The sequence below is a fragment of the Rhinolophus sinicus genome, chromosome 1 (assembly GCF_057876585.1).
Source record: "Rhinolophus sinicus isolate RSI-liver-muscle chromosome 1, RSI-T2T, whole genome shotgun sequence".
Taxonomy (NCBI): Eukaryota; Metazoa; Chordata; class Mammalia; order Chiroptera; family Rhinolophidae; genus Rhinolophus; species Rhinolophus sinicus.
In genome coordinates, this window is record NC_142501.1 from 154,166,865 (window position 1) to 154,179,953 (window position 13,089).

General features: G+C 34.1%; 1 protein-coding gene across 3 annotated transcripts in view; it reads right to left on the reverse strand.

The window, feature by feature from the left end:
* CENPC (centromere protein C) overlaps window positions 1-13,089 on the reverse strand; it is a 59,431-nt gene that overhangs the window by 31,935 nt on the left and 14,407 nt on the right. For all 3 annotated transcript variants that reach the window (XR_012493705.2, XR_012493707.2, XM_019748068.3), the window contains exons 6-9: window positions 11,723-12,011; window positions 9,722-9,937; window positions 6,810-7,423; window positions 877-1,068 (exon numbers count right to left, since the gene is read on the reverse strand). Coding sequence is in view for 1 of the 3 variants with exons in the window: in XM_019748068.3 (XP_019603627.3) it covers window positions 877-1,068; window positions 6,810-7,423; window positions 9,722-9,937; window positions 11,723-12,011 (1,311 nt within the window). In the remaining 2 variants the exon portion in view is untranslated. The remainder of the gene's footprint in view (window positions 1-876; window positions 1,069-6,809; window positions 7,424-9,721; window positions 9,938-11,722; window positions 12,012-13,089) is intronic.

A 13,089-nucleotide genomic window follows, 5' to 3' on the forward strand; every position in this document is an offset into this window, starting at 1 on the left:
GTCATCCTAGACTCCGCCCCTGTAACATTCATCATCTATCAACATTTCTTGTGTTACCCTCAAAAATATCATGAATCCAATCACTTTTCATTTCTTCCCTCCAACAATCTAGTGTCCATGCTTCCATTTTTGCTCAGCCCTAATTTCCTCTCTACATCGCAATAAGAATAATCCTTTTGAAAGAGATCACTTTTAACTCAGGTCACTTTATTGCTCACAATGTTCCAGTAGCTTCCCAATGCACTTCATCTAAACTCTATCACAGCCTACTTCTCTGACTTTATCTCCCTGGCTTAGTCTGCTTCAGCCATACAGGCCTTCTGGATGTTCTTCAAACATACCAAGCATGCCCCATCAGCACCTATACAAATACTGTTCCCTTGGTCTAGAGTGCTTCATACCAAGTTATTTGTATGGCTCCCTCCTTCACTTTTTTCACGTGCTCTAAAAAATCATAATGGACTCTCATCGTCACCTTTTATAACAGTATTCTGCTCTGTCCTCTTATCCATCTCCACCCTTGCCATCTACTTCCCATCGCCATCCTTTATCTGCTTTATTTTTCTTTACTATCTATCACTTCATGAATTATATATCATATTGTTGGTCTTCTCCATTAGAATGTAAGTCCACAGAGAGCAAGAATTTTTTTGCTTTTTGTTGTTTTTCCATAGCTGTATCCCTATTTCTAGAATACTGTATATGATAGAGCCTCAATGAATATCTTTATAATTAACTGATTTAATATTTCTATCGATGACCCAATTAAACTCTGTCCTCAATAGATTTTCTCTGGAAAATTAGAGTATAAATCAACATAAACAGGATGATTTTTTGGGAGCTCCCAATGAACATAGTTTAAATGAAAATACTTACTCTGCTCTGGTTTTACCACCCACCAATTAGATGGACGTCTGGAAATTCTTCGACTTCTCATGACAGTTGAAGTCACTTCTTCAGGTACAAGTTTGTTCTTCTTGGATACACCTGAAAAATCCTTCTTTTCACATTCCCTATTTTTTTTCCAATTTTCTGTATGACGAACATTGGTGCTACTTTTCTTACTTCCTAAATTAAAGAAAATCATAAAAACAATGCACAATGTACAGAACCAAAGTGTTTTCAGAAAATTAATTAATTTAAGAAAAAGTTCTCAATTATAGGAACTTCTTACTTAAATTTATCCTGTGGGTTTCTTGTCATCTCTATTTTTCAAAAGTTACATGTTCTCAATAAGATCTCTAACTTTCTGTCACTTAAACTGCAAACTTTTCACATTGTCTGATAATTGATATATACTGCTGAGGCAAAAATAAATAAATATATGCTGAGAAAAACTGAAATATATGATTCCTTCCAACTACTTACCAATGTCCCAAGTAAAAAAAGGTAACTACTGCTTTTATGTTTTGAAATAATTCATGATTTCTATCAATCTAATTTTTGGAAGAGGAGATTTAAAGCGAGTTTTCAATAGAGATCTTTCCCATATGAAGGAAAAGGTATAAATAGAATTTTAAAAAGAGGAAACAGAATGCAAAGAGCAATGACTATGGTAAGTTAAACAGCTAATTGAAAAGGTTTGGCATCAACATTAATTTCATTTTACTCAAAGGCAAATGGACAAAAAAAGAATCTAACAGAAGGGACAGATAAATTCTAGTTTTATTTTTGTGACTAACAACCAGGAAGGAGGAGAAATCAGGGAAATACAGACTATTTTAATATAAATATTGCAGCTAAGATGGGCACAACCACCAAAATGGGTTTAACAACAGAGAATTTCACTTTTTCAGAAATAGGTTCAAAACATTAGATGTTAGTAGACAAAATAGAAAATTTTCAAATAAATTAAGAAACCAACATATATTAAGCATCTGAGACAAAGATTACTATAGAGCCCAAAGAAGGAATTAAAATTATATCAAGTAAAAAAATACAGAATAAATGAAATGTCTAAAAATATGTAAGAACACTAGAACAGGTATTACATATACCACAGAATTAGTTATTAAACTATATAAATAAAAAGAAAAGAAGGAAAACAGCTATAAAAGCATCATCTTGGAGAGATTATTTAAAAATATAGACTCTTGGGTCCCACCCCAGACCTACTAAATTAGTTTATCAATCGGTATTTTAACAAGATCCACAGAGAATTCAAATGCACATGCAAGTTTAAAAGCACTGTTCATTCCCCCAGTTAAACCTGACTGGGGAGCAGAGGGATAGAGGAAGAAATAAGCCAAATTATATCAAGATCCCTTACAGCAGCATCACTCTCTGATTCTATTTTCATAACAAGTTATAGGATTTAGAAATACTTTGAATTTTGGATAAGGAGAATGATTCATGCTTATAAAAGATGTAAGAGAAAAATATTAAGCCTTAATGACAATGAACAAGGCACAAAAAAGTTGATGAAAATAGAAAGAACCTACTTTACCAACATTGTGCTTAATAATAGTATCAACAAATACTTTGGAAGTAATGACAATGGGAGATATTCGAAGAGCAACAACATCCAAAGTAAAAACATTCAACAGTAAAGATCTTTTAGGAAGTAGAAGTAGAAAACAATAAAGGATCAATTTACAAAACACAAAAGCAAATGTATAGCACTTTCAACATGGCTGCCACTGATTAGTAGTTTAAGAAATTATCTGTACAGCTGCAGGAATCCTCATCGAAGAATTTCATTTTCCTGCCCCCTATTTCTCCATCCTCAGTTCTTTCTCCAACTCCTTTTTCTCTATTCCCCCCCCCACCCCGCCCCTTTTCCCCTTTCTTTTAAGTTTGTCAAAGTAGCCTGAGGAACTGCTGTAACAAATGAGAGGTGCTCATGATAACAGAGATTATTGCCCACGTTCATGAACCAACTTAACACGTTGCGTACGGCGGGGTTTAAATCCCTCATACCCCTCTGTTCCGGCAGGCTTTTAAAAGAAACTACTTTAAAATGCACTCTTCTCTTTAAAGTGTAAATGCTTCTATGTCATTTATTATTTTTCTATGGAATTTTTTAGGATTTACTCACCTATGATGTTAGTAATCCCTCCTGGTGTGATACTGCAGAAAGCAGCTTCCTTTGTTATTAACGAAACACAAATAATTCAATAAAATGTGCAAAGTAAAAAGAGTCAACAGTAAAAACGAGAATTCTCGTTATCCGTCCTTAACGCATGGCTCAGAAAAAAACGAAGATTCTCATGATCCATACGCAACGTGTTAAAAAAAAAAGACAATGTGAACAATGATTGAGCGGAAAAAGAATCGGAGAGAAAAAAATGCTAGCACCAAAGACTTATTTGGACAGTAACAGAGAAAAAGAGTATCATACAAAATAAAAAACAAACCAATTAAAAACATTATTTCAGAAACCAGTTCAGGATCAGGAAAAGTTAGAAATTGAATGTCAAAGAATTTAGAAAACTAATAAACAAGAACACATACAGAAGATACAACTGATATATGAACAGTTAATAATGTGAAGAGTTGACTAAGAACCGAGGGGACATGTCATAAGTTAGGCAAATAGCTAGAAAAAGAGGTGATTTGTAAGTGATAAATTTTTACTACTGTAAAAACTATTCCATATATACATGTAAAGAAGTAGGATCCTGAGGGTGGGGCAGGTCTTAATAAACACCGCAAAACTATTCATGGAAAATATAGTAATATTTCTGTCACTGATGATAATGTATTCCAATGACTCACAGATATGAAAACTGCTAAGGTTAAGATATGGGGGATAGTTTAGGAATAGGACAGATATAGTCCCTGTTCTCATGGAACTTTCAGTCTAGACTCGAGGGAAATACAGAAATTCAGCAAGTAACTATGTTTGATAAAATAAAAAGGGAGCATATATAAGGAACACATTGGGCTTAAACTGAGTACAAAGCTTAGTAGAGAATAGGGTACAAATTAGGAAAAATTTTCTGAGCAAAAGGAACAGCATATTAAAAAGCCCACAGTTGAGAAAGTGGTCTGTTTATGGAACTGAAGAAATTCATTTTAAAGCAATCCAGGAGATGAATCTGAAGAGGTAGAGAGAGGCCAGAAGGTATGTGTATAAACTGCTACAAAAATCTAAGAAATAAATGACTCTAGATTGGCTAAGGGGAGTAGAGTAGCAGGTGGAATGAAGAGAAGTAACAGACCTGAAAACTACTCAGGAAGAAGTCAAAACACTGACTTCCTTTGGATTGCTAGGTAAAGAAAACAGATTATTTAGCTCCTTCTGAGCTATTAGATTTATTATGGCTCCATTTATGAAGATAGAAAAACTAGAGGAAGAGGAATTTCCTATTGGACGAATTTAGTTTCCAGTAAGTTCAGTTTGAGAAGCCCGTGGGCCATCAAACATGGAAAAATCAATTGGCTCAACCCAAGTCATCAGGTTAGGCATTACAGGTTTGTCAAAGTGTCTTTTGAATTAAAGACAAATTATCATCAGAAAAAAATATATTAGGAGTTAAATTATCTTCATATTAGTCTTTGAAAACTGGTATGATTGGCAGAATAATGGTCTCCCAAAGATGGACTCACCCTAAACCACAAAATCTGTGAAAATGTTATATTTTAAGAGACTCTGATTGAGGTTATAAAACCTTAAAATAGGGTGATTATACTGGATTATCCAGCTTGAAGCAATCTCATTACATATGTCCTGAAAAGCAGTGGTCAGAGAGAGAGAGAGCTAAGACAATGGAAGAAGCAGCAAGAGAAATGCCAAACGTGAGAAGGCTGGCACTGCTGGCTTTGAAGATTCAAGAGGGGAGCCATGATTCAAGAAATATAGGTGACTTCAAGCGGCTGAAAAAGGAACAGATTTCCCCTAGAACCACCAGAGAAAAATGCAACCTTGTCAACACCTTGATTTTAGCCCAGTGAGATCCATTTCAGACTTCTAATCCATAGAACTTCAAGATAATAAACGTATGTTGTCTTAAGCCACTAAGTGAATAGTAATTTGTTATGACAGCAATAGAAAATATAATTGGTATGGTAGTTAATCACAACGCTATATTCCCTAATCAATTTAGATCAAAAGGAATTTAATACACGTGAAAATTAGTGTGCAAAATATAGCAGGTACTCAATAAATGTTTAACATTTATAATTAAGGAGAGTATCATTCAAGTATGCTTTCTTGATATGTTTCTACTTAAGAAATTTTGGCTATACCAAAATTTTGTGCCTTCAAATTTGTGGATTCATATTCTACTTAAGGGACTAGAAGGAAAAAAACTTTCCTGTAATGTAACTATTACCCTCACTTTACTCAGATTCTTTATGTTGTGTTTTCTTAAAATGACCAACTACTAATTAGAAATTGAAGGAAGCAAAAAAATTAAGAATAATTCCAATAAAAAGAATATGGGACATTCCTAACATTTACAAAAGAGGTCTACAAATAAAAAAGATTGCCTTTTCCCTTCTTTTTTAAGCAGAATTTTTCATATACACAAAAACACACACAGACAAAACTGAAATCAGACAACTATTATTTCAGATGGTATAAAGTCTGTGTTACAGAATATACAAAAAGAAAGCTAAAATAATGAGTAATTAGGTAATAACCATATTAAGGTGGAATTTGTTTTTATAAATACTAGCTTAAATAGTGTGCTTTAATATGAACTTTCTCCCCTTTAAATCAGCAACACTGTATAGTCATCTAGAACCTTCAGGTCCATATACAATTCTGGTCAAGAGAGTCTTCTGGTTAGCTAACAGTTTTGCCAATTTGAGCATCAAAAACATTTTCACTATTTTAAAACTTCTTCGTAGAGCTTAAAAATATATGGGCCCTTGCATGGGACAGATCCTGGGGCAGTATTTTTTAACCTCCTTTGACTGTTATCTCCTTACAAGATTGTCAAGAAGGGTTAAATTACATTACACACATATAAAGTATCTAATACATTGGATACGTGTTTTCTATTCCACTAACTATTCTGGAGAAAATTCTTTCTATAAGAATAACCACCTTTTTCTCTATTACTTAAAAAGTGGTACAAAAACCACAAATTGATCTATTCTTCTTGATATATCATCATTACAAACCTCAGTCACTGTATAATAACGACAAGGAGGGTGGCCACACTCCAGGTTTGTCTGGGACAATCCCAGTTTATGCTTACTGTCTTTGACATCCTCTCTCATGCTCAAGTGTCCCAGTTTGGATGATAAATGATAGTGACCCAAGATAAAAAGATCTATCGAGGTATTAGTCAGATCATTGTTGTCTTTCCCTTTATCATCCTGTGAATGTATGTTTATCTGTTGATCTAGAGACCCCACCAGACTGATCTTTTTTAATGGTGAAAACTGTCTTAGTAATCTTTGTTATTTCAGTGTTTAATACTGTGTCTGGCATTTAATGACTGTTAGATAAATGAGTAAATGATGGAATAGAAGAGTATGGATTTTTATCCTATAAGAAATAGGCCCACACCATCCTGGGTTTTTCTTTCCCAATTTATATTTAAACCTCAAGAATATATGATGCTGTCTTATTTGAGTTCTTTTAACTACCTGGTTTAGTAGCCTTCCCTTTTCACTTCTCCCTTTATATGTGCTTGTCATGTTAGAAGTTACACACGCACACACAAAAAAAATCAAAGGACTAGGGATTGAATAATATGTAAAATAAAGAGATCTTAGAGAAAAAGTCTGTGGGCTTTTGAGGCTCTGTGTAGCTTTAGGTTTACTTTGCCTACTTATCAAAGCTAAACAGGAATGTCACAGAAACATAAAGTAGCAGAATAATGTTAACAGTTATATTTAATATAAACACTTACCTACAGGTGGCATCTGTTTTTTGGAAGTATGAACATTTTCCATCTCTTTGCACTCTTGCATATTTCTGTCTAAATCTCTTTGTGACTTGCCTTGGGCAATATGTGACATATTTATATTCTTATCTTTAGACTGTTCCATATTCATCTGTTCTTCAACTACAGTGGCCTCGGATTTCCTTTTCTGTTTTTCTTTTATAGTCCTTTTGTTTCCAGATGATTTTTCTGCATTCTCAGAATACACTTCAGATTTTGTAGATCTAGAATTATTTCCCATTTCATCCGTCAAAGCACAATTCCTACCCAGGTTTTTTTGTTCAGAAGGCTGAGATTTCTCTACTGGGTGAGCATTGCTGAAATGTTTGTCACTTGTCAAAGTCGTAGGCGATATATTGTGACGTTTTTCTCTTGACTTCTTACTTTGACGGAGTGCAGTGCTCTCAGTAGGGGATACTGTGCATTGTTTCTGAGGCACAGCCTTTCTTGGTATCGTAATCCAAGATCGACTGGCAAAACTTCTGTCTGATTCATCAATTATAAATTCATCCTCTAACAACTTCGTATCATTTGCAGGAGATGAATGAGGTGGAGCAGTTGTTATATGCCTAACAACAGGACTAAAAAAGGATGTCATAATAATTAATAGCTCAAAAAAATAAAGCTTTTACCTTTACTTAGTGAAAAAAAAATCGATATAGTAAATAAAATCTACATATCTTTTAAAGAGCAGTTCACATGTCTCCTCAATTTTCCCTTACCCTCAAAAATCTGTCCCTCCTTTCACATTTCTATAATATCTGATCACACTCAATTATAACACTAATGGGAGCACAGAAATTTAGAGCTGGAAGAAACCTACACCAACTAATTTGTAATAAATACGTAATCACCCACTACATATTTATTAAAAAGTTGAAATCCAGATGTTTAAATATACTCCAGATACACTGACAGTACAAAACTGCATGTTATATTTTTATATAACATTACAATATAATATATATACACATATATATGTGTGTATATATACACATACACACATACATATGGGGGGAGGGGTGGTTTCCCCCACACCAACAAACAATTCTCAGACACCAGGAGTGCATCTGAGAATTCAACTCAATTCTGACACTATCTACCTAGAGATACCATCAGATTCCACAGGTTAAGGGTTCAGTCCTAGAAAACTGCCCCCACACATGCACACACTTCAGACGCCAGCCACAAGCCCAGACTCTTGCTTCTGACCGACTAGATACAGACTGGAGGTTCTCAACAAACTCCTCCAAGTCAGAATGCCAATTCCAAGTCCAGATTGTCACCTGTACTTCCAATCAACTGGCTATAAATGAGGTTTCCATAACCTGCTCCTTGGATTAGATTTATTTGCTAGAATAGTTCACATAACTCAGATAAACATGTTACTTACTAGACCACTGGTTTATTTTAATAGGATATAACCGAGGAACAGCCAGATGGAAGAGATGCATAGGACAAGCTATGTGGGAAGGTATTCCACACTTGCCACATCTCCAAGTGTTCACCAACCTGGAAAATCTCCAAACCCCATCCTCTGGGTTTTTAATGGAAGTTTTCTTAGTAGCCATGATTGATTAAATCACTGTCATCGATGATTGGCTCAACCTCCAGCCCCCTCTCCTCCCTGGAGATCAGAGGTGGGACTAAAAAATTCCATCACTAATCACATGATTGGTTCCATTGGTAATCAGCCCCCATTCCTACAAATGCTTTCAAAAAGTCAACTCATTAATATAACAAAAGACACCTTTCTACACTCTCAACACTTAGGACATTCCAAGAGTTCTGGGAGATGTGAGCCAGGAATTGTGGACGAAGACCAAATAGATATTGCTTATAAATCACAATATTGTAAAAGCCAAAACAAGATTATTTCTCAGATACCTTCAAGTCTAATATTCTAAGAAAATACTTATAAATCATATACTAAATTATATTATAGAAAAATTCCAAGGTTGAATAATTCACACACATTTGCAGATGTTTCAACATTATAATCATGGTATAGAAATAAATGGAGTATATGTAGAAAGGTAAATGCATTGGATTAAACAGCACCTCTTCCAATTAGTTGGGAAAGCTTTCTGGAGAAGGAAGAAATTATTCAAAGGATAATATCCCTCCAAAATTCATAAATTAAGCCCCAATGTGACAGTACTTGAGGGTGGGGGCTTTAACAGGTGATTAGGTTATTGGGGTGGAGTGAACATGAAAGGAATCAGTACCCTTATAAAATAAAATGGAGATTGGCATATCACGAGAAGGTATAACAAAGCAGGAACAACTGAAAATGATCAAGTTGGTAAAAACAGTAAACTAGGGAGTGAAGGCCTTAAATACCAGCTGACAAATCTGAAGTTTATTCTACAGACCAGTGGTTCTCACCCTATTGCCAGTAATTCTAGTTAACTAATGTGCAGCCAGTTAAGATTCACTGTTTTGACACCGTAGAACCACTGAAGTTTTTCAGTAGACAAGAACAGATTAAAATTTATTTTGTAACTATCCTTTTATTGACACAATCAGAAGAAAAAAGATTTATAACCTTAATAGTGAAATACAGGCACACTGAAATAATTTTCTTTCTAAATACTGCTTCATTTTTCCGTATCATACAAATTAGAAAGTGCTGATGAGCACAAGCAATGAAAGCTGAATAAACTAATTTGCTGTCACATTTAATAGTACCTATTAAATGAGGGTTTGGGGGTGATTTACTGGTAAGAAACTTCACTTTCCTTAAAGGTTAAGCAGAATTCCAATTAACATTTTGTCAATTAAGATTAACTTTCAGTTAAATAGCATTAAGAATCTTTAGATACTGTCCACAAAATATGAAAGAAAATGTCTCAAAAGATAATTTCTTAATAACTCACCTGGATTCACTTTTTCTTTTTAAAGTTTCTAAAAACAATGTTGAAAAACTCTTTTTAGCTTGTGGCTGAATTCCATATTCTGACTCTTGTATTATTTTCTGAGATGTTCCCGACGGTTTCCTCTCTTGTGGTCTTTCTGATATTTCATCCTCTACATCTGATACTTTATTCTCTATTTCTACTTTCTCCAAAATATCTTTATCTTCGAAGTTTAACCTAAAAGGTTAAAAAGAAGGCAAGCTGAATGCCCCACAGTTTGTTGAGTTATGAGTTTTCCTAAATTCCTTTACAGTGACAACACAAACCACTTACAAAAATTTCCTTTGGGCCTTTATTTAAAATTTATACATGCTGATTTGTAATCTCTTATACAAAATATATAAGGCAATTTGCTCAGAAAAAATGTTTTGTATTTGTCAATAGAAAAAAAAAAGAATGGTTAAATCACACACCAAGGATATGTGCAACTTATAGCACTAGTTCTTAAACATTTAATATGAATTGAAGCATTTGGAAAAATCCTATTAGAATGTGGATTCTGATTGAGAAGGTCTAGGGCAGGGTTTGAAATTTTGTGCAGCAGGTTCTCAAATAACACGGTTTCATTCAGCATTCTTTATAACATTGATGAGATGCTGTAGGAACTTATCTCTTGTTTATATCAAGTAGCGTATGGTAAAACATCACTTCACTTAAAGTCACAGAACCTACCAATGATGTTTAGCAAGGACTTACTGTATTACTAACAAGCTTCCAGATAACGCCATTGCTCTTGATCATCAAGCACAGACCACACTTTGAATAGCAAAATCTTAGAATGTACTTATTAGGTCGGTGCAAAATTGCGGGTTTTGCAATTGTTTTTAACCTTTTAAACCACAATTACTTTTACACCAACCTAATAACTCCTTAGTTCCAAAAATCACATCTAACCCTACAGAAACTATATTCACTGCAGAAGTCCCCAACAGCAAAAGGCCTTGAACGATCTACTTTGCTTCTTAAAGGTCAAAGAGAAAGCCCCAAGAAATGGACATGGGTTTACCACAACTCATCCTTAATAATAATCCTGTTATCCTAAGAAATGACTTGATACATACCTACCCTTGTAATTACAAACAACATAGAGGAAACACAAACTGTTTCTCTTAAGAAGTTATATAAAACTTATTATCAGAAAAAAAAAGAATGTTTTTCCATAGACTATAGAAAAGTTATTACCCCAAGTTTTCCTGAAGTACACTTTAAGGCCTTCCCTATTATATATAAGAAGTCGGACAATTAAGTTCGCAAACTTGTTGCAATGATGTTGCTAACCTTTTTTGATATCAGAGGGATTATTCATTATGAGTTTGTACCAACTGGACAGTTAACCAAATGTGCTATTTGGAAGTGCTAAAAAGGCTGCGTGAAAAAGTGAGATGACCTGAACTTTTTGCCAACAATTCATGGCTCTTGCATCACAACAATGCACCAGCTCACCCGGCACTGTCTGTGAGGGAGTTTTTAGCCAGTAAACAAATAACTGTATTGGAACACCCTTCCTACTCACCAGATCTGACCCCCCAATGACTTCTTTCTTTCCCTAAAGATAAAGGAAATATTGAAAGGAAGACATTTTGATGACATTCAGGACATGAAGGGTAATATGACGACAGCTCTGATGGCCATTCCAGAAAGAGTTCCAAAATTGCTTTGAAGGGTGGACTAAGTGCTGGCGTCAGTGCATAGCCTCCAAGGGGAGTGCCTCGAAGGTGACTGTAGTGATATTCAGCGATGAGGTATGTAGCACTTTTTCCTAGGATGAGTTCGCAAACTTAATTGTCAGACCTCGTATACTGAATATATACTAAATACATATATGTTGTGTTCTTCTCATAACATGTTACTATTCCTCAATACTTACCATAAAACAAATAAAAGATTAAATTACGCACTTTTTCATGTAAAAGGTAAAATTTTTATAGAAGGATTGATATTATTTAAATAAATAAAAGTTACCTTTTTTTGGTTTTTAGAGAAATCTCTGTATTTGGAGACAGTGTATTTACTGAATTTTCAAAAGTGTAGGTCTCTATCTTTCGGGCAATAGATGAAACAGCACTTTGTGATACAGATGTTTTTGCATCCAAAAGAACAGAAGGTGAGCCAACAGATAAATAAAATTCCTCATCAGCTTCATTGTGATGATCTTTTATTAACAGTTTTTTACTTGACTTTTTTCTTGATTCAGGTGTATTTTTAGAACCATCAGTTGCCAAAATTTTCTGATGAACTTCAGGGGCCTGAACTAGAAGAAATTTTATGAAAATATTAAAAATTTTTTAAATAATATGTTTTTAAAAAGCACCAAATGTGCTTTTTAAAATTCATCAACAATCAGGGCAGCCGGTTAGCTCAGCTGGTTAGAGTGCGGTACTCATAACACCAAAGTTGCCGGTTTGATCCCCACATGGGCCACTGTGAGCTGTGCTCTCCACAATTAAACAACTTGGAGCTGATGTGTCCTGGAAAAACATACTTAGTTAAAAGCAAACAAACAAACAAAAAAACCATCAACAATTTAATTAGAAATAGTTTTCAGAAAACCCACAGATCATTAAGTTTATAATCAAAGATCTATAATTAAAATACATAAGTACGTACTTTAAATTGTAATTCATGAAATTAATCAACTAAATATGTATTTGGTCCAAGCTCTTAAGTTTTGAAATGACAGAAATCCTCAAACATAGAAAATTCACAATTTTATTGACAAAGTCAATTTATTCAAGATCGGAATAAATCTATGCACAGCTTAAATAATATAGCAATCTTAGTGAAATTATGAGATTCAATCTTTAGGTTAAGAGTCAGTAAATAGGGCAGCTAGATGAGCACATATTTATACATATACATATATAGATATAACAGATATAGATATATAGATATAGATAACAGTATACAGATATAGACATATAACAGATATAAATATGTGTGTATATATATAAAGAGTGTATATATATATGGGGGGGAGAATATATATATCCTCTTAACCCTCAACCTTTAAATATCAAAGAAAAAGTAGAATGGCTGGGCAGTATTCATACTGATTCATACTCTTAAGAAACAAAGATTAAAAATTAAAACTACAACAGCATAGGGAATAGAGTCAATGGGATTGTAACAGCTATATTCAGTATCAGAGGGGTAGTGGATTGGGGGAGGGGAGTTATCACTTTGTGAGGGGTGTAAATGTCTAGTACATTGTTTTCTACACCTGAAACTAATAGAAGAAAATTAAAAATACAACCAAAAATGGCTTTTGATTCTGAAACAAGATGGCATAGACTCATTTTTTCCTGCTTTTCACTCTAAATACAACAAAT